General features: G+C 41.1%; 1 protein-coding gene across 1 annotated transcript in view; it reads left to right on the top strand.

Annotated features, from left to right (window-relative positions):
* RAPGEF6 (Rap guanine nucleotide exchange factor 6) overlaps nt 1-20,820 on the top strand; it is a 130,618-nt gene that overhangs the window by 80,200 nt on the left and 29,598 nt on the right. Inside the window, exons 8-19 of the mRNA XM_074155810.1 lie at nt 5,069-5,252; nt 6,100-6,236; nt 7,221-7,379; nt 7,893-8,045; nt 8,552-8,716; nt 10,026-10,133; nt 10,490-10,693; nt 11,789-11,897; nt 13,919-14,162; nt 14,483-14,640; nt 18,475-18,715; nt 19,826-20,209. Of these exons, the coding sequence (XP_074011911.1) occupies nt 5,069-5,252; nt 6,100-6,236; nt 7,221-7,379; nt 7,893-8,045; nt 8,552-8,716; nt 10,026-10,133; nt 10,490-10,693; nt 11,789-11,897; nt 13,919-14,162; nt 14,483-14,640; nt 18,475-18,715; nt 19,826-20,209 (2,246 nt within the window). The remainder of the gene's footprint in view (nt 1-5,068; nt 5,253-6,099; nt 6,237-7,220; nt 7,380-7,892; nt 8,046-8,551; nt 8,717-10,025; nt 10,134-10,489; nt 10,694-11,788; nt 11,898-13,918; nt 14,163-14,482; nt 14,641-18,474; nt 18,716-19,825; nt 20,210-20,820) is intronic.

Here is a 20,820-nt window from a genome sequence, read left to right as displayed (position 1 = left end):
TTTATATGCACCGTAGCAAGTAAACATTGGTGAAATGTATTTTTGGGCCCTAAGGAATTATTAATTTATTAATGTGAAAATTAATGCAGATTTTCAATTAATTTGGAGGAGTTGAAGACTTTTCAGGTAGGAATCTCCTTGTCAGTGCCATAAGCCTGGTTTCGCATCCTGCGGGGAACAGGGACCCTGGGAATTTGCTGGCAGGAGGGGTGGTGCCAAGGCAGGTTCCCACCCTTCAGCCCCTGGGAGATCTTCAAAGATAGTACTGCAGCGATGGATGGTCATAGCTACGGTGTCATTAATCCTGAGAAACAGCAGTGGAGAATCCAGCATTTGATAAACTGTGGGTGAAGATGAGACGTGCAACCGGCATGTCACGGGAGGGAAAAAACCCAACCCAACCACCAACCCACTGGGGTGTTTTTTTTTTTTTTCCCTTTCTTTCTTTTTAAGTGAATTCTTCATATCTTCTTCTCGTATGCATAATGTGCAAAAAATATCCTGTCAAAAGCTGCTGGGACATTATATGGACTTTATTGCAGTAGCTATAACAGTTTTGGAGAAGTCTCTTAGTGTTTGTCGCCCAGTTCCACGTGCGTGGAGAGCTGGTGTGCGATAACGTCATGGCACAGCGTTTAAGTAACATTACACTGCAGCGACACACCAAAATAGACAGAGTTTGAAATCGAAAAGAAAAAGAAAAGTGTCTCCCCCAATATTCATCATGATATTATGGAGGCAGAGATTCTCTTTGATACGCAATAAACCCACGTTTTGAGTGTAATGTATTGGCTCAGTAGCTGAAAGCGGTTTTGGTACATTAAAATACATAAAGTACTTGGAAAACGATGCTTTGCTTTTGCAGTCAGCTGCATATCTATTACACGCCAAACTCTCGAGGAGTAGCATTAATGTCAGCAGAGGAAGAGCATTTTTGAATAATTTTGATTAATGTAGCCTTGAAATGACCTTTTGAATTAATGGCATCTTAACATTAATTTTTACAGTAGGTGGTGCAATCGGAATTCCAGAACAGGAAAATATTAAGAATAATAGAACCAAAGACTGAAACAATTTTTTTTATTAAGGTTTGGAAAGGTTTTCCGTTAATCCGTGCACACTGTACTCATCGATAGTGTTGAAATGAGGTTTCACTTGCTCCCGCCGCCGCTCGGGCCAGGATGTTGAACAGGAAACGCCGAATGTAAAGCCTGAGGTGGGATCAGGAGAAAAGGAGCCCCGTCTGTGAGCGCTGCTGGGAGCACAGTGTATTAAACCCTCGCTTAGTTGCGGAAACTTAATGAAAATAAATTTATGAAGATGTTTTTCTCCCTTCTCCTGTACCGTTACTGCTCCCTGTTAGAGCTTTCAGTCTTTATGTGGTCAAATCTCTAAATGTATGCTTTGCAAAGTCCAACTTGCTTGGAATACTGAGGAACAGTTGTTTTTGTCGGACTGCAGACATCTTTTTTTAATATAGGAAAAAAAGTAAGTTATTCCCTACAATTTTTAAAACAACTTATTTAATTTGCTTGAAGTGGATTTTTGGAAACATTTTTAAAAATTTTTATTCGATCCACTTCTGACAGCGTGCTTAATTTCAGAGCTGCGGTGTTTAGACAGAGGTAGGGGTGGAGGTGGGTCAGGTCTCATTAAGCTATAATGAATTAATTGCCTCTATCAATAGCTTGCAGTACTGTTCTCTTAACGACCAATTTGTGTCTCTTTTTTTTTTTTTTCTTACCTGTTGAGTTCTGTCAGTGGTGTGTTTAAAGTTTCTCTCTCTCTTTTTCTTTTTTTTTTTTTTTTTTAAAATCTTTCCTTTCTCACTCTGGCAGTGTATAGCATTTGTGGGCAGCAACATTATTGCCCAGCAATAATTTCAATTGTGGTTAAGGTTTTGATATTAAAGTGGATTATCTATAAAATATGCATCAGGGAGTGGGCCTTACTGAGGATTTTTCTATCAATTCTGAAAAAAAGCCTGGACGTTTTTCCCCTGAGAGAATTGACGTGAGGGAAGGGGAAAAAAAACTTGCTTTTACCAGCAGGTCGCATCAGGAATCAGGAGCACTAAAATACGTTATTATATGAAGTTATTATGGAACAGGACATCTTTGAGGCATATTTAATACTTTTTTTTTTTTTTTCCTGTCCGTGTGTGTTTCTGACACAACTTGTAGTGGGACGTGTATCATCATCACCAAAACTTTGCAAGGGCCAGTTCTTACGTCTTTGGCTTCCACAGGGTAGGCCAGCACAGGACACCTCCATGATCAACATTTGGCAAACACGGCTGAAACGTTAATTGGCAAAATTTGCAGTGCTATAAATAGAGTAATAATAGTATGATTTTAAAATAGCAAACATATGCTTTGACTGGTGTTAATTTTCCATCTGATCTCCGTGACACTCACCATTTGGGTCTGTCCCTGCTGCCTTCTCCGGAGAGAATTCTTGCCCTATAGACCCAATCCTCAAAATCCATATTTGTGTAGCGTTTCAGGATTGGAGCTTCTGGTTTCATTTTGTAAATTAATAGTTGATAAATGTTTCCATGAAGAATGATTTTTTTGATATTTGATTATGGAACCAGCTGGGGCATCGCACTCGGGAAGAGCAGCGACTCCTGCAGAAACCTTTATGAGCCAGATCCTTGTTCCTCCGGGCGCTGCCCGACTGCCAACCCTTTGTCAACCATCTGCACCTAATCTTTGGCACACGGTTTGAAGACCATCTCTTATTTCAAGGCTTGATCAAATTATAACTTATTTATCAAAAAAAAGGAGAGAAGATTTGTTTGTTGTCCTATATAGGATATACAATGAAAATTTTAAACCGTCACTTTTCTGTAGAACCTTTAGCCTCAGTTTCGTTCCTTAACCTTAAATTGAGGTTATCAAAGTGGGTATTAGTGCTGTAGTCTGCCTGGAAAAGTTGGTATAAATTGTGGCTATTGAGATAAAGAAATGCTAGAAAAGTCCTTGAATAAAATGCTGTACTGATGGTGTGCTGCTGAGACTCTCCAAGCACAATTTGCACTTGGGCTTCATTCCAAACCTGTTAATGTGAGCTACAGAAGCCAGTAAAGTGATGTAATAGAAAACAGATTTAACCCTATGTGCATCATTATCCTACTCTGAAAGAAATATTTATGTTAAATCATTTAAGCCTTATTTCCTAGGGTTGCTGGCTAATTATTAAAATGAGGACAAGCTGAAAGGTCCAAGGTTATATCTAAACCCCGGTATTTTTCTGTCTAGTGAAAGAAGGAAATAAATGCGGCTCAGCTGTGGAAGTGCTGGGCTTGCATTAGCCGAACAACACGGAGCGTGTAGGAAGAGGGAGGCAGACAGTCTGCTGTGATTAAATCACTTAAAATAAGTATTGTTTTTTATGAGGCAAGGAAGGCAGGAGAGCAGCATGGGTGGGTGGGGACCTCCTGGTCAAGCTAAAGCGCAAGAAGGAAATGGGTATAGTGGAACCAGGGACGTGTGTCCTGGGAGGAATGTAGGGATGTGTAGGGTGGGAATCAGCAAAGGTAAGGCACAGCTGGAGCTGGATTTGGCAAGGGGTGTGAAGAGTAACAAGAAGGGCTTCTACAGGTAAGTTGGTCAGAAAAAAGAGGATTGAAGAAAACTTACTTCCCTCCATAAATAAAACAGGGGAACTAGTGACATGGAGAAGGCTGAGGTACTCGATGTTTTTATTAGCTTGCTTTCCACTGGTAGTCACCCTTCCCACTTCTCTCAAGGTGGGGACTGGGGGAATGAAGTCCTTCCCATGGTGAGAGAAGATCAGGTTTGAGACCTCCTGAGGAACCTGAACGTACACAAGTCCATGGGACCCAGTGAGGTGCATCCCAGGGTCCTGAGGGAGCTGCTGATGGAGATGCTGAGGGACTGTCCATCTCTCTGGAAAAGTCATGGCAGTTGGGTGAAGTCTCCACTGACTGGAGAAAAGGGACTAAGGCTCCAGCGAGACCTTTCAGGACTTTAAGGGGGCTTATAAGAAAGACTTTTTACCAGGGCCTGTAGTGACAGGGCAAGGGGCAGTGGTTTTAAACTGAAACAGGGTAGATTTAGCTTAGATACAAGGAAGAAATTTTTTATGATGGGGAAGCTGAGACACTGGGACAGGTTGCCCAGAGAAGTTCTGGCTGCCCCGTCACTGAGAGTGTTCAAAGACAGGTTGGACAAGACCCATCCTTTATTTTGGAGGTTTTATGAACATGCAGAGTGTTTGCTGCATTAGTTTGTCATCAGTGTTTTTGTAAAATCTCAAGGGTTTCTTTCAAAGTGAAAGTGAATATTGTAAATGTGTTCATTTAAGAAGAAACTCATTTTTCTGCAAGTCTTTATATAATTGCCTTCTACTTCTCAGTGACACATCTTGTTGTTCGAATTTTTGAACTTGAGCAGTGAAATGATTTGCATGCTGGCTTAAACTGGGAAAAAAAAAGTGGTTGAGCAACTACTCTATGGAAATTGAAAATTTGATACTACTTCTTCCCCCCCTTCCATCTGTTTGGAAAGTTATTTTCATGCAATTACATCATTTAAACTTTACATAAGGAATTATTGCAAACGATTCCTATGCGATTCTGCTTTTTGTTGCCAGTGTTGCTTTCTCTTTCACCGTTGCTTCACGTGTTTGCTCGCTGTGGTGTCTATATTGCCATCTATTGATGGCAGCAGAAGTGTGTCTGCAGGCATTGGGGAACCAATGGTACTACCCGATTATATTATTATTTCGTTAATAATACAGACTCTTGAATTGTGAAAAAACCATTTTGTAAAGACAGGGAACAAATATCCCAGTATGTTAATTTTGCTGTCAGAACTTGTGATGATCGTGCCCGTAGCCTGGTCTTGCTTTATGCCAATGGTGTGTATTTGTACCATCCTTTCAGCGTAACGTGTTTTTCTCAGTGTCCAGAAAAGGAGCTATTACAATTTCTAGTTTGAATTGTTGGTCACAGCATTTCTTTCAGTATTAGCTGCCTAAGACCATAAATCATTAAACTGAAGACACTGAACTCATTGTCCGATGGATGTTTTCTTTGTAGGCTACGGAGAGTGAGATGGGAGACGTTGATTTAACAGGTCTTCCAGAAGCACCTGTGGACTCTGAAGATGAAGAGGAAGAAGAGGATGAAGATATTGACAGAACTTCAGATCCACTTCTAGGGCGAGATGTTGTACGAGAGTGCCTTGAGAAAGAGCCTGCAGATAAAACTGATGATGATATTGGTGAGGAGGAAAAAACCCCAAAATCTTTATGTAAAAGTATATGATAAAACATCTGTAAGAGAAGCATATCTGAAAACTGTTTAATGAGTTAATGTTAAATGTATAGCCTCGTAATTATGAATGATGCCTTCCAGAGGTCGCTTTGCTCTAGCGATAGCGTTAATTGAGTGATATCTCTTCTTTCTATCTGAGAGAGTATTTGTTCTGAGGAACTAGGTATTTTAAAAACCAGTCTTGGAGATGCTTAAGTTGTTACATATTGCAGTCATTGTACGTGTTGATATACAGGAGGGGTAGGTAGCAAGGTAATTTTGACTGCCTGAAACTGTTGAACTAGTTATTAAATGTCAAAGAGAATATACTATTACTGCAGTATAGATTTACTGAATTGTAAACTGGAAAACATCTAAGATGGAAATGATCTACTGCCGTGTTTAACTAGGAATTGGCATTAGTTAAATAGTAAAATTTGCATTATGCTATACTTCAGATTACTTCTCTAAACACTAGAAAAAAATGCATGCTCCTATCAAGCTTATAATTACTGTACTGCAAGGGTATTTTTAATTTTTCTAAATGTTTGAAGCTGAAATGCTTTTACACTGGAGCCAGACTGCTGCTGTCGGAGTCAATCAGAACACGACCGAGACCGTAAAGCCCAGTTCCGGTTGTTGATGACAAAATGCACACTGGGCTCATTTAGCCCCAGGCACTAACAGGGATTGTAACACCACTGAGCTATTTTCCCATGAATGTAGCTGAGATTTAATATACCTGTGGAGAGGAAGGTGTCTGAGGAACCACTGGGCCTCGCAGTCTTCATAAAAATGTTTCCTTTGTCTAACAGAGCAATTATTGGAATTTATGCATCAGCTCCCTGCCTTTGCAAACATGACTATGTCTGTGAGAAGAGAGCTCTGCTCAGTGATGATATTTGAAGTAGTAGAGCAAGCAGGAGCCATCATACTTGAAGACGGCCAAGAAGTAAGTTACTGCTTGTAACCCAATTTGAGTGCTACAGGCGCCGAAATGATAGGCTATATGAGTTATATAAAGGTTTGCAAAGGCATCTGGGGGTGAAGGGCTGGAAAATCCATTTCCCATCTCCACACCTTTCCCACACCTGAAAGTTAAAGAATTCTTCTCTCACCGTGACCCATATCCAAAACCCCCAAACCTCAGCCCATCCCTCTGGGAGATTCTGCCTGTGTTTTACTGTCTTGTTCAAGACTTCAATGTGGCCAAGTGTAGACATAACACAGCATTCAGTATCTTGTTATCAGGTAAGTTCTAACATCTGGAGGAGTTCATTTTAAAGATTATTTGTGGCATAGAAGAACACATCATTTCCATTGGTAAAATAACTTCTTATAGTGTATTTTTTTAAAAGTGCTAACATGAAGAGGTATCCTCACCCAACAGTGTAGATATTATAAATGTATAAATTAGGAGCAGTTTCCATACAGAGTCAGTGGGAGGAGACAGATGTGCAAATTAGCAGTCAGGCTCCCGATGTGGGTGCTCTGAATCCCTATTTTGAAATCTCTGCCCTCGGATCAAGACATCTGGAATGGCTGTAGCAGGTCATCCCTCTAAGAGGATGAGGCAGACCCATCTCTGGTAGTGACCAAGTGGGTACCCAGGGGACAAATGTTCATTCTCACTGAATGGTATAAATATATTGCAGCAATTAGCCCACTGATTAAAAAAGCAATCTATTCATCAGCATTCCTCCCTACTGAATTAGTTCTGAAATGAATGAAGAATGCTGAAAAGAGTTCTTGTTTCAGTCATCTTTATTGCTTGCCTTACAGTGCACATTTTTAGTGAATTAGATGTTGCAAAACTGTGGTGACAACAAACTGGAGGCTGCAAGAATAAGCTTTTCTGAGATAAGAGCCTTGGAACAGCTTAAAAAAAGTTGTTGAATTGGCTTCACTTAATAAATTTGTTTTTTACTTCCTCTAGCTCGATTCTTGGTATGTTATTTTAAATGGCACAGTGGAAATCAGCTATCCTGATGGGAAGAGTGAGAGTCTCTGTATGGGAAACAGTTTTGGGATTACTCCCTCCCTGGACAAACAGTACATGAATGGAGTGGTCAGAACCAAAGTAGATGATTGTCAGGTAAGATAACCATTTGATACAACTACCTGGTATTTTAAAGCATCTAATAAAAGGAAACAGACTACTTGCATCTTAAGGGCATGATATTTATTCCAGGAGCAGGAAAAAGGAGGTTGGTGTTTTGGGGTGAAGGGCTCTGCTGATGTTGGGTTAGTTGTATGCTCTTCAGCAGCTGAGATTTATTTCACGTGAGAAATAGCAACTTTGATTTATGCTAAAACATAAGCTTAGTCCACCCCAGTCATGCTCTGTATGTGACGGACATGCAGCAGGAACAGATAAGTAGAAAATATCCATTTCCACTTCTCACAGGCTTTGTCCTCTATATGTTTAGCCCATTCCAGTAACATTTTGGAGATGTGAGAACGTGACTGGTTCTATTTGTCTTCTATTTCTTGTGTAGTTGGCCAGAACAGGGTGGGGTGGGTATCAGATTGTGTTGAAGCAGCCCGGAGATGGGGCTACGTTCATGATATGGGTATTTATTAACAATCCCGTGTTGTTTGGGGGCAGTTTGTGTGTATAGCCCAGCAGGACTACTGGAGGATTCTGAACCACGTGGAAAAAAACACTCACAAAGTGGAGGAAGAAGGAGAGATCGTTATGGTAAAGGAGCACAGGGAGCTGGATCGCAGCGGAACCAGAAAAGGACACATAGTTATCAAGGTGAATTTCTTCCTATGCTTTCCGTTAATCTATTAAACCTTTTTTATTAGTGAATAAATGTAATTTTGGTTGGAATCTAGAATGTGTCTCAGCTCAAAAATTTGATTGGAAGGAATTCTTATATTATTTTATAAATACACTTTAAACTCTCTTTTAATATTAGACCTCTTCAGCACGGATATTGAGTTTTGCATTGGGAGCACCCTTTGTACATCTTTATGTATTGACCTGTTTTTTGTAATCTGGACGAGGAACTTCAACTGTTTATTAAAAATAAAATTCAGGGAAGTTACTAATTGTTCTAGCCAGATATTACCCATGCAAAACACTTGGGCTGAGAGAAGCAGGAAGATTTGATTTAAGCACATTTGTGTGTTTTCTCCTGAGTTTGCCAGAACTGAAATTGGAGAAAGGATTATACTGTTCACATGGTTTTATATCAAGATACTCTCTAGACGGAGGTAGTGATGAGAGATATCAGTTATTTTTTGCATTTAATTTTTAAGGCAACACCCGAGCGACTCATCATGCACTTAATAGAAGAACATTCTATTGTGGATCCAACCTACATTGAAGATTTCCTTTTAACGTACAGAACGTTTCTAACGAGCCCCCTGGAAGTTGGAAATAAACTCTTGGAATGGTTCACAGTGGACAGCCTCAGAGATAAGGTTGGTTTGAGTCTGAGAGATTAGTGTTTCTCGGGAAAATGACTTCAAATTGATTCCTTTTGGTGTTGCTGAGAAACTGGGATTATGCTCCAGCCATCTTACATGAACTATTTGAAAGCAAAGTGTTTTTCACCATATCAAGAAAGGTTTGTATGTGTGTAGTGTACTCTCATAAATTCAGTATAACATTGTTTCTCTTCTGCAGAATGATAAATACTGTTTTCTATTTAATTTAAAGATGTGAATGCCAACCTCTGAAATCCTTTTTCACCAGAAATGCAGAGAAGTTGTATTCATGATCTCTTGGATGTACCATCTTTCTTTTCACAGCCGCGTTGTGCTTGTCTTCCAGCATTTTCTGCTGTGGAACTTTTCAGTGCATTGAGCATGTTTTGTTGGAGCAGCTTATTACGAACTCTGTGCTTAGAATAAACTCTGCTCAAGACAGGTGCAGTTGATAAAAATGCTTCCATAAATAGAATGAGGTTCAGCTCCATGTAACTGTACGTACGTACACGTGAAAAATATTCATCGTCTGGAACTTGTATCCATGTCCAAGTTGTTGAAAATTCCAGCAGTGAAATTCTTTGCCAGCGGTTTTGTGTTCTACCTCTGAGCTGAAGGAAACCCAACAGACTATCGAAACGCTGTATTTTTTTTTTGTGTAGGAAATTGTGCTGTGGTTACTGCTTCTCTTCTTACCTTTTTCCATGCTGTGCATTTTGACAACTGCCGTTTTTTTAAGAAAAGGAAAGTAAAAAGCCCACCACACAACTGTCTCAGGAAATTGTTTATTTTTAGAAGAGAAACTGCTATAGATCAACCTTTTTTATAAGATGGATGGATAAAGTCATCAGACTGACTTTATCATGAATGATAGTAGCTCTGTAGCACACATAAAAGCAACCTGAAGATTTAGCTAAAAGTTCTTAAAAGAAAGCTTTTTATTATCATAATGTACTTTTGAGAGCTTTCTGTGAGGAGATCATTAGGATGCTTTAAAAAGATAAGTTTATAAACAGCACAAGGAAGACTTGACTGAAGATGGATTTGTGCACCAGGAAGTACCAGGTGATGTAGCCAATTAGGTATAAAAACGTTTAGTTTTTCTATTTTTCATTTGTTTCCACAAATAAAGGAAACGAGAAGATGATATAAAGTGTAAACGTCTTCTGCTTGTTAACAGATGCAGTGATCTGTCATGTGTTATTCTGCCATGTCCTTGTATTCTTCTTTGCTTATAGATTAAAGCCTATAGGAGAAAAATCACTGGTACCTTTATAAATACATCGTTATGTTTTTTTTACAGGTCACCAGAGTGGTCTTACTGTGGGTGAACAATCATTTTAATGACTTTGAAGGAGATCCTGCTATGACTGGATTTCTGGAAGAGTTTGAAAAGAACTTGGAAGATACGGTAGGAGCAAAAAGGAACGACTGTCATACTTTCTAATATTAGACATTTTCATTTTCCAGTGTTACGAGTGACTAACACATCGTAGTCTGCGAGTCTAACAGTCAATAAATGGCTTTTAACGTGGACATTTTCATTCTTAAATATATATTTAGATATAAAGTCCATATAAAATAGTACATATGGCACTCATTTATATGTTTTTGCATTACTGCAGAAGAGTGCAAGGTTTATTTAGTATGATTTGGGTACATGGTATCAAAAGTCCTTTTTCTGGCACTTGGGGTGTTTTTCACAACTGGTTTTCCATTTCTGGTAAAAGAAACATTACGTTCCATTTTGTGTCTTCTCCCTTACAGAAAATGAAAGGACATCTCAGATTGCTGAATATTGCTTGTGCTGCCAAAGCGAAATGGAGACAAATTACCCTACAAAAACCTTCTAGAGATTCACCGCTCTTTTTCAGCCTCCTCGGAGGCAGCGACAAGGGCTTCGGTATTTTTGTAGAGACTGTGGAGATGGGCAGTAAAGCGGCCGAAGCTGGACTTAAGCGTGGTGACCAGGTAAAAAGAATAAAGCTCACTTAAAATATTCTGGTTCAACCAAGTGTGGTGTTGTCAACAAAAAGAATATGCTCTTCACTAAAAGCATTCTATTGTGAGTGCCGCAGCTTGGCTTCAGTTCACATGTGTTAAATGGGTTTCTATTAAATAGTTCTCAAAATATTTAAAGTATTTAAATGTTTCAAAAACAGAAAGGGAAAAGAAACCAAGTTGTGGTTATTGTAGGAGACTTTCTGGTCAGAGATGGTTAAATTGAAGCCATCGGCTGGTTTTGTTGGATTGGGATGATTCACATGAGGTGGGAATCAGTTCACGGGGGCTGGTGGAGCAATGACAGTTCACACTGGGTGAATCATAGAATGGTTTGGGTTGGAAAGGACCTTAAAGCCCATCCAGTGCCACCCCCTGCCCTGGGCAGGGACACCTCCCCCCAGAGCAGGTTGCTCCAAGCCCCCTCCAACCTGACCTTGAACCCCTCCAGGGATGGGGCAGCCACAGCTTCTCTGGGCAACCTGGGCCAGGCTCTCACCACCCTCACAGCAAAGAAGTTCTTCCTGAGATCTCATCTCAATCTCCCCTCTTTCAGTGTCAAACCCTTCCCCCTCCTCCTATGGCTCCCCTCCCTCATCAAGTCCCTCCCCAGTTTTTCCGGAGCCCCTTGAGGGACTGGAAGGGGCTCAAAGGTCTCCCCGGAGCCTTCTCTTCTCCAGGCTGAACCCCCCCAACTCTCTCAGCCCGTCCTCCCAGCAGAGGGGCTCCAGCCCTCCCAGCATCTTTGATGGAATCTCAGTTATACTGTTCACGATCCACTATTTTTGATTCGGGTGCAGTTTCTAATAGTTACCCCAGAAAATACATTTGTTTAAAGCATTTCTCAGGTGGGAATGGAGGTCCCGGCTTGTTTACTGGGTATATCCTCACTGACATGATGAAACCAGTTATTTTACAAGGAATGTTTTCATTCTACAACTGCTGTAAAGATGATATAATAACTTCTGGAAGGTTCTTACTGTGCCTGTATTATCACCTTTGTATTTGTAAGTCTGCCATAAACAGTTGTTCTCCTAATAGTCCAATTTTTATTTTTTCTTAAAGATAATGGAAGTAAATGGGCAGAATTTTGAGAACATTACCTTTGCAAAAGCTCTGGAAATCTTAAGGAACAACACTCATCTCTCCATTACTGTAAAGACAAACATTTTTGGTGAGTAGACTTTATACATGGGTTATTTTTGTGCACGTGCAGAAAAACTCCAGTCTTTCTGGCTTTAGAAGTGCAATAAGATTCTATCTTTTTTTTTTTTTATTCCCCCCCACCCCCCCACCCCCGACGCACTCTAGGAGTGAAAAGTTGTGCCCAAGTCCCCTCGTTGCGCCTCCGTTTGCTCGGAGAAGTTCTCGTGTGCCAAGGGCTGCGCGTTGGGTGGCACCAAGCCAGCACAGCCAGCTCTTTTACTCCCCGAGAAATCCTCAAATGACTGTTTAAGCGGCTTTAGTGTCCCTTCATGCGATATGGCTGAAACACAGCCAGGGGATCGGGGCCAAATTGTTTTTTGCCAAGAAACAGGAAAAATCCCAAACTGGGCTTTTTTGTAGAACTTTTTATAATGGCTGCAGGAGCAATCGGATAAATTGCCTTTATATCTAAAACTGAAAAGGGGATATAAAAAGCAGTATGACATATAAATGTTGACTTTTAATTGTCAACGTGAATATAAACACATAAATACCTCTTTAAAAATCTCAGTCAAACCATCTGTTCTTTTTCCATAATCCTGTTCAGGCAACAGAATAACCACAGCAACAGAAAGAACCAGGCGCTGCACAAGAGAGCTCCTTCCTCTGTAGCTGTGTCTGAGACCTTCTGATGGTCTCTCTTTCTTCCTCCAGTTACCGGCCCTTGTTCACTATTGTTTTTCTTTTAAATTATTATTTTCTGTTTATCACTGTGCGGGTAAAAAGTTTCAAGATCCTAGAGGTTGCTTATTGGCATAATTAAAAAAAAAAAAAAAGCATAAAGCAGCTGCAGTAACCGGTTGGTACAGACTAATGTGAAATCACGTAAAATAAAGCACAACTGTAACTTTTTCTTTTGTATTATAAAGGTAAGCAGCATACCTTTAGGAGTGGGTTCTAAGCTCTTCTCTTCCTGTTACCTGATAGAATTTCAAGGTGACGTCTCTGATGCATTTTAATGAATTCATGTCTTGAAGCTTTTTTCAACAGTGATACTTACTACTCTGTTTTTAATTGGTGTTGACAAAGAGCAATTCCCGTTCTTATTTTTGAATCTGTACCAGGAAGGCTTGGAGCCTTGAATTTTATTGCATAATCGAAATACACAATTTGGCTGGGACTTTCTATAAAGACCTGGTTGCCTTGCACATAGGGGCAGTCACAGAAATTCACTCTGTGCAGTTCTGCATTCTCCCACTAGCACCATGTTTTCGGCAGAAAATACCAAATTTCTGACTTGAGTGCTTTAAAAAGATTTTAAGAGATTTTTGAAAAATGTAAAAAAAAAAACAAAAAACAAAAAACAAACAACTTTATATTGATAAACAAATTTGAAGAATTTGTTTTCGCCTTTAACATGTGGGAAGAAACATGAAGAACAGAAACACTGTCTTTTCCATGGAATTATATCTTGGGCCATGTCAGTGTTGGTAGTGGACTGGCTGAGTGTGATAAATGCGATAGGAAATTTGATGCAGCTTCTGGACAGTGTTAGGAAAAGAAAACAAAAGCTGTTTTGGAAAATATCAGTCTGTCTTGTAGTTATTCTTGAGAAAGCATCTGCATGCCATTGCCTAAAAGATGCAGACAAGAAAGTCAATAAATACATAAAGCTGATTGCCATGAATGCAATGTTTCTTGATTATCTATCCAGTAACAATTTATTAGGTCTATTAAATTTGCTGTGATAGGTGCTAATTTCAAAAGTAGTTGGGAGAACTCTGTTATGCAGAATGTTTGATTGTTTTCATTGAACACTTAGGGCTTACTCTTTCTCCCAATGTAATGAAAAGCAGAACTTAAATGGGAAAAGACCCGCACTTTTAGAATCCAGATGAAAATGCAGTGTAGTGCCTGGTTTGTAACTCTTTGGTTCACTTTTTCTGCAGGGATACGGGAAGAGAAAGGATTGGGGGAGGGAGGGAAGAATTCAGTGTGAAGTTTGAAGTGTGCAAAGGTAAATCACAATGACTGTACCTTCTCTTGCAGTGTTTAAGGAGCTGCTCTGCAGGATAGGGCAAGAGAAGAATGGAATTCCGCATATTCCAAAAATTGCAGAGAAGAAAAACAATCGTTATTCCATCCCAGATATGCCTGGAGATGTGGAACAGATGTTTCCCCGTGAAAAGGGAAACAAGAAAATGAAAGCAAACACTGTATCTGGTGGGAGAAACAGGATCAGGAAAATCTTAGACAAGACCCGATTCAGCATCTTGCCTCCAAAACTGTTCAGGTTTGTCAGACTTCTGTGGTCCAACAGTAATTGTTCCATATTAAATTGTTGTATTGTATTTTCGTGTTATCTTCAGTCATGTTGCTTATGGTTTTAAAAAAAATGCAACAAATCTGACCCATAAATGCAGAACAAGAACCAAAATATCTTTTTTCTCCCAGTGAATGCTTTCAAATCTGCTTTTTCTCCGTCCTTGTGTTGAAAGCCAATCTACAACATGTAATTAAACACCTGAGTGCCATTATTTTTCTCGGTTTCATTCATCCCGAGATGAACGTAAGGAGTTTAGCACATGTAATTGAACCGAGTGTGTTTTGCAGCGACGGTAGCGTGAGCCAGTCGCAGGACGACAGCATCGTGGGGACGCGGCAGTGCAGGCACAGCCTGGCCATCATGCCCATCCCGGGGACACTCTCCTCCAGCAGCCCCGACCTGCTCCAGCCCACGACGAGCATCCTGGATTTCTCTAATCCTTCAGGTAAAACAGCAGCGTTAGCTTGAGTTGTGGGATAATTACAAGGCAGCTGGTTCAGGGCAAAAATTACGTCTTTTACCAGCATCAAACGCGTCGAGGGCAGTTACCGATTTATCTCGTGGCCCCAACAGGTCCAAACTGGAGATTGCCTGAAAATCCAAACTGCCTGAATCTCTCTTGCTCTTTTGTAATGTGAAACTCAACTTTTTTACAAAGATATGCATTTTTCCACTTCTGAGTGTATGTGATTTACTGGAGTTTATCAGAGCTCTGGTGGAAGCAGGTTGTTCTTGGCTGCACCTTTCTCCTCCCGACACCTGTTCTCTTGGTGATTTCATTTGTCCATCCACCCTCCTTGAATTTACATTTCAGGCAGAAAAACTTAGGACTGCCATGGTACCAACACAGTGATGTTCAAGTTTTACAAAAATTAAGTGTATTCAGCTGTATGTCAGAAATAAATGAAAAATGCTTTGAGATGTGTAGTCTACGCTTGCTTTGCTGCTCCTGTAGTTTATGGGGTGGCTGCAGGAGGTATTTGTTGTTATCTGCAGCTGCCTGTAAACATGGCATGTCAGAATCATGTTTCCCTATTTCAAGTGTAAGTTCTGTGCATAATTATATATTCTGGAAAGTGCCTTCTGGCTATGGCTTATGTTTGTATAAACTTGCAGATTTCCCCTTTAAAGGGGATGTACACAGATAGAACCGATCAAATGCATAAATATCCATAGCAAATAAGTTCTCTTTTGCTGCAAATCCAGGTTTGTGCTGCCTGTGTGAGAACTACACACGTGTTCTCTAAGAATCTTCATTTAAGATGCTTAATATGAAATGTGGATAACTAGTCTTTCTTACCTTAAAGTTTACCATAACAAATAGACTGTCATTTTTGAATGGCAGAGAAAAGCAAAATATTTCTGACAGTGTACTATGTACTCTTGATAAGTTTTGTAAACATCTTGATTTGGTGTTGACGCAGTGTTTCTCTTTTTTTTTTCCTGCCGGCAGCTGTTGGGTTTTACTGTAAGTATCCCGATGTAGAGCATCCTGAAAACCTTAATATTGCATGGCTTTGCCTGTTGAACTTAACACTGCCAGACCTTGCGCTGACGTAGTGATTAGTGTTAGGGCTGGGTAACCTGCCCTTTAATAAACCCAGCCCAGAGGTTCCCGTTACGGGCACAGCACTGGGCTGAACACTGCGAGGACTTGCAGTTTATTCCCATTTCTGCCACTGAGTGACTTCACCAGGTCCCTTCCCTCCTCTGTGACCTTACTTTAAAGGAATGAGGTTGCTTGACATCCCTTTTATAGAAGTTTTAGATGATAACATAGTTTGATACCTATTTTTTTTTTCTATTGGACACTATAACTAAAATTTTGTGCATGCAAAATCGTTCTGTGTTGTAGCCACAAGCTGAATCATGCATAGGAAAGAATTTTTATTAATATTTACCTGCTTAAAAGCAAAGACCGTGAAGATGGGATCATAGAATCATAGAATGGTTAGAGTTGGAAGGGGCCTTAAAGATCATCAAGTTCCAACCCCCCTGCCCTGGGCAGGGACACCTCCCACCAGACCAGGTTGCTCCAAGCCCCATCCAGCCTGGCCTTGAACCCCTCCAGGGATGGGGCAGCCACAGCTTCTCTGGGCAACCTGGGCCAGGCTCTCACCACCCTCACAGCAAAGAAGTTCTTCCTAATATCTAATCTAAACCTCCCCTCTTCCAATTTAAAACCATTACCCCTCGTCCTGTCGCTACACTTCCTGACAGAGCATCCCTTGCCAGCTCTCCTGGAGGCTCCCTTCAGACATTGGAAGGCTGCTATGAGGTCTCCCCGGAGCCTTCTCCTCTCCAGGCTGAACAACTCCAGCTCTCTCAGCCTGTCTTCATAGGGGAGGTGCTCCAGCCCTCTGATCATCTTCGTGGCCCTCCACTGGACCCGTTCCAACAGGTCCATGTCCTTACAGGTTCCACTGTGTCGGTTGCATGGTGATTTTTATTTATTTTTCCCAAATTGCATTTCAGTTTTGATTCTGTACCCTGAGTATATTCTGATTTTTAGTGAAGTTAATACCAAGATGTAGTTCTTTGGCTCTTCTGTTGATTTATTACGATTTTTATGAGTGCACCCGTTTCCCAAATAATTCAGCGTGGCGTTCTCACTGTCTTCACTCTGAAATGAGTACATGATATTTATTGTTCCCTTTTATTGCCCCCATTCATGTATGCATAGAGCTTTTCAAATTCAACTACTCCCCAGCTGTTGACGTGACTATTCTGGCAATGTGATAAGTCATAGTAAAAAAACTGTTTGTAGGGTTTGTTTTCAGTCAGAATTTTTTCTGACGCCTTGTTTCCCGTCATTTTCCAATTTATTTACAGCTGCTGTTGAGGCTTCTCTTTTTTCCCAATGGGGGTAAAATTTTGGTGCAGAATCATAAATTACCTGCTTACTTTTTGCCTTGAAATTCCTGCTCCTTGCCCCCATAACACCAGTAAATCCTGATGCAAGTAAAGAGTGACCCCAAGGTCACTGTCCTTTAAAAGGCATCTTCATTTCTTCCTTGAGCAGTGGATTTTGATGGAGAAAAATCAATGTCTAGGCGATGGGGTAAGCAGCACGTAAAACTGGGTGCTCAGAGGAGGGAAGCTGGAAGGACTGGGATGCGCAGCCCAGCAGGACGTGTCTCCTGGGAGAAGTGGCAGATCCCCCAGGCAGAGGGACACCCTGTCACTCCCTGTCCTGGGGACATCCCTCGGGTGGCAGCTCACACACCCAAATGCACAGATTGGGCACTTACTGCTTAGGGTATTAAAGGCTGGTGAGGGAAGCGAAGCGCTGTTGCGGTAGGATCAGCCCCTTCACTTCACTCCCCGGGAATTTCTGCTGCAGGAGTTACTGGGTTTGGGATAGCTCCAGGCTCGGGGGGCTCAGCGAGAGCCTCCCACCTTCTCAGGTCTGCAGAAAACTTGGGAAGTTTTAGTCTTCAGAGCTTCAGGAGGGGGGAAAACAGAAAACTGCTCTTCCCTCCGTTTTCAATTAGTCTGCACTCTGACTCTTGACATTTTTTTTTTTCCCAATCAATTTTATTTTGAAAAATCAAGCCTTCTGCAATAGCCAATGGGGTGAATTATTTCCAATCATCAAGCTGTAGATTAAACGTGTGTTTCTGCAGATACTTATTTCCTGCTGCAGGCTGCCTCAGAGTAAAGCTGAGTTCTCTAATGCACTTACGATACATAAAATGTGCTATAAGTGAGTACGCCAGCCAAAGAATTAACTGCTGGCAGCAGCTTATCTCCTTCAGGGTGAGAGAGGGAGTGTAAAAGTTTGCAGCTAGTTATGGGAGCAACCAAATCTCCTTTCCTCTTCCAGTCCTCCCGCCCTCCACGCGTGCTCAGCGGTGGCTTCCCGTCCTTGGGAAGAGGGACCTGGCCCTCGCGTTGCTGCTGGCTCTGGCAAAGACAAAAGAGCCAAAGAAGGAATGATGCTGCCTAAGTTTTTGAGACACGCTGAGAAGGACAATCTCCAGCTCAGTCATAGATCTGGATGTCTTGTGCTTTGATTGTGGCCGTAGGATAATAAGTAAATTAATTCAGTTGTGGAAATGCAGAGAGGAGAAGAGTTGTCTTTTTTTTTTTTTTCCCCTCTCAAAGTTGGGAAAAACGACTGAATATTTTAAGGAATAATTACCAAGTCCAGCATGGCTTTTTTTTCTCGCTAGCTGTTTGTCTGTTTTCTGGCTATCAAACGATACAGCAAATGGCCGCGTGTCTTTTCAAGGGAGAAAGAGCTTTGTGCCTTACAGGTGCTGTTCTGTTATTTTAGATATCCCGGATCAAGTAATCAGAGTTTTCAAAGCGGATCAGCAGAGTTGCTACATCATCATCAGCAAAGACACTACAGCAAAAGAGGTGGTGAGCCACGCCGTCCACGAGTTCAACCTGACGGGAGCCCCCGAGACCTACTCCCTCTGTGAAGTCTCCGTCAGCCCCGAGGGGGTCATCAAGCAGCGGAGGCTCCCGGATCAGTTCTCCAAGTTGGCCGACAGGATTCAGCTCAATGGACGGTAACTGGGCCCTCCTTGGGATTTCGGTTTGGATTTATTTGGTTTTTAGGATTTATACATCGGGGAGGGACATTTTAATTAAAACAGACAGGTATCTATTAGAAGAATGAGCAAGTAAGTGGCAGGAACTCACATTTCCCTCTTGTCTTCCTTGTTTCACCTTCCCTTTCCGCATCCAAAAAACCCCTCCCCAAATCTCCAGCCAGCTTGCCTGAGGACAACTAAATTTAGCAGGTCAGGATAACTTATATAGTGGCTTACACTTAAAAAAACTTTATATTTATTCTGACACTTTCCACACGTGCTCCAGGATTAAAGCATACAATTAATTTCTTTCTCGGCGATGTCCCACTGCAATGGACTGATACTAACCTGAGATAAATTCTTCCATTCTCATGTAAACTGTTATGAATGTTTCTGAAACGTTAAGTGCTTCATTTTTATCTGATCTGCACCAGAAGAAGGTTTATTAAGTAAAAAGTTCTTTAGTCTTCTTTGCTAGGCAACGGAGGGAATTTATGAGGAATAAACTTTTGTATATCTGAAAGTCATCTGCTTGGGACCGTGGAAATGAATTTTCCAGATACATTTTCATTTCCTGAATACTATGTGCTTCGTGTAAATATTAATATGCCACACTAAATTTATATAAGAAACCACACTAGATTTGTGTAAGAAGTGGAGAAGTACATTAGCAAGGGATTTCTCAGGACTAATGTGTATTTAACATGTTATTTCACTGTTGAATTTACAAATGGAAAAGTAACTGACCTTTTTCTGAAGGTGAAAGCTACGGTGTAGCTACAGTGTAGAGTGTCTACAGTGTAGAGTGCAGAAAATATTAACAAAGAGGCAGATTAAAACAGCTTTTGAATTGTTTTTATTTATTTCAGTGTAATGATGGTATTTTATAGCGGGTGAAGTACAAGGTTGTGCTGTCCCTTCTTGCCCCTTCCTCTGGGTTGTCAACAGTAACGCGGGAAGACTCTCACGTCAACGCCCCGCGGTGTCAGTAGTGTCCGCGTTGAGCAGAGTAGTTCAATGTCTTTGTGTTCACAGAATCTCTGAAGAGCATCCCTAACCTTTTACCGCAACTCAATTATTCTTTAGGTATTATCTGAAAAACAATATGGAGACAGAGACCTTATGCTCAGACGAGGACGCTCAAGAGCTCCTGAGGGAAAGCCAGATTTCCCTCCTACAGCTGAGCACCATCGAGGTCGCCACTCAGCTTTCCATGAGGGACTTCGAATTATTCCGCAATATTGAGCCCACGGAATACATCGATGACCTTTATAAGCTGGACTCCAAAACAGGAAACGCTCACCTGAAACAGTTTGAGGATGTCATCAACCAAGAGACGTTCTGGGTTGCCATGGAAATTTTAGCCGAGCCCAACCAACTCAAAAGAATGAAGATCATTAAGCATTTCATTAAAATCGCCCTCCACTGTCGAGAATGCAAGAACTTCAATTCCATGTTCGCAGTTATAAGGTAAAATACTTCCCATTTGTCCCATCTGATTTGTGCTGGCAAAGGCGATTCTGTTCATCTCGATGAAAGAAAGGCAGTAGGTGTCTCCTGGGCAGGTCACCGCTGGGGACGGTGGTTTTAAGGGAATTACCAAGCTTTTCAGGAGCCAGACTGTCCAAAGAGGTGTTTTGTCGCTGCCGTCTTTGCCTTCCTCAGCCTGGGAAGTTCAGTCTTATTGCAGTGGGTGATGTGACCGTCTCTTCTCTAACTGTTCCCTGGTGGGAAAGAGGAGATTTGGACAAAAGTGCTGTTTGATTCATGAACTTCAGAAACCTGCCTGAACGTTGCTGTCATTTGCCGTGATTCTGGCACCCAATTTCCCTTCTTTTTTTTCAGTCATTGTTATTTTTTCAGTGTGCACTGAGTCAGATCTGCGATGATGAGATTACTTTATTTCTTCCTTTCATTGTGCGGACTTCCTCAAATCAGTCTTGTTTTAGTTTAATTTTCCTTTTCATTCTTTCCTGTCATCTACTTGCTTCTTTATTTTTTTTTCTTCATTTGCACATTTAGACTTTCTCTTCTGATTCATACTAGATGCTACTACTTTAACAGCATCAGTTCAGCATTTC

This window comes from Numenius arquata, chromosome 11 (genome assembly GCF_964106895.1).
Source record: "Numenius arquata chromosome 11, bNumArq3.hap1.1, whole genome shotgun sequence".
Lineage (NCBI taxonomy): Eukaryota > Metazoa > Chordata > Aves > Charadriiformes > Scolopacidae > Numenius > Numenius arquata.
This window is presented reverse-complemented; position numbering and strand designations above follow the sequence as displayed.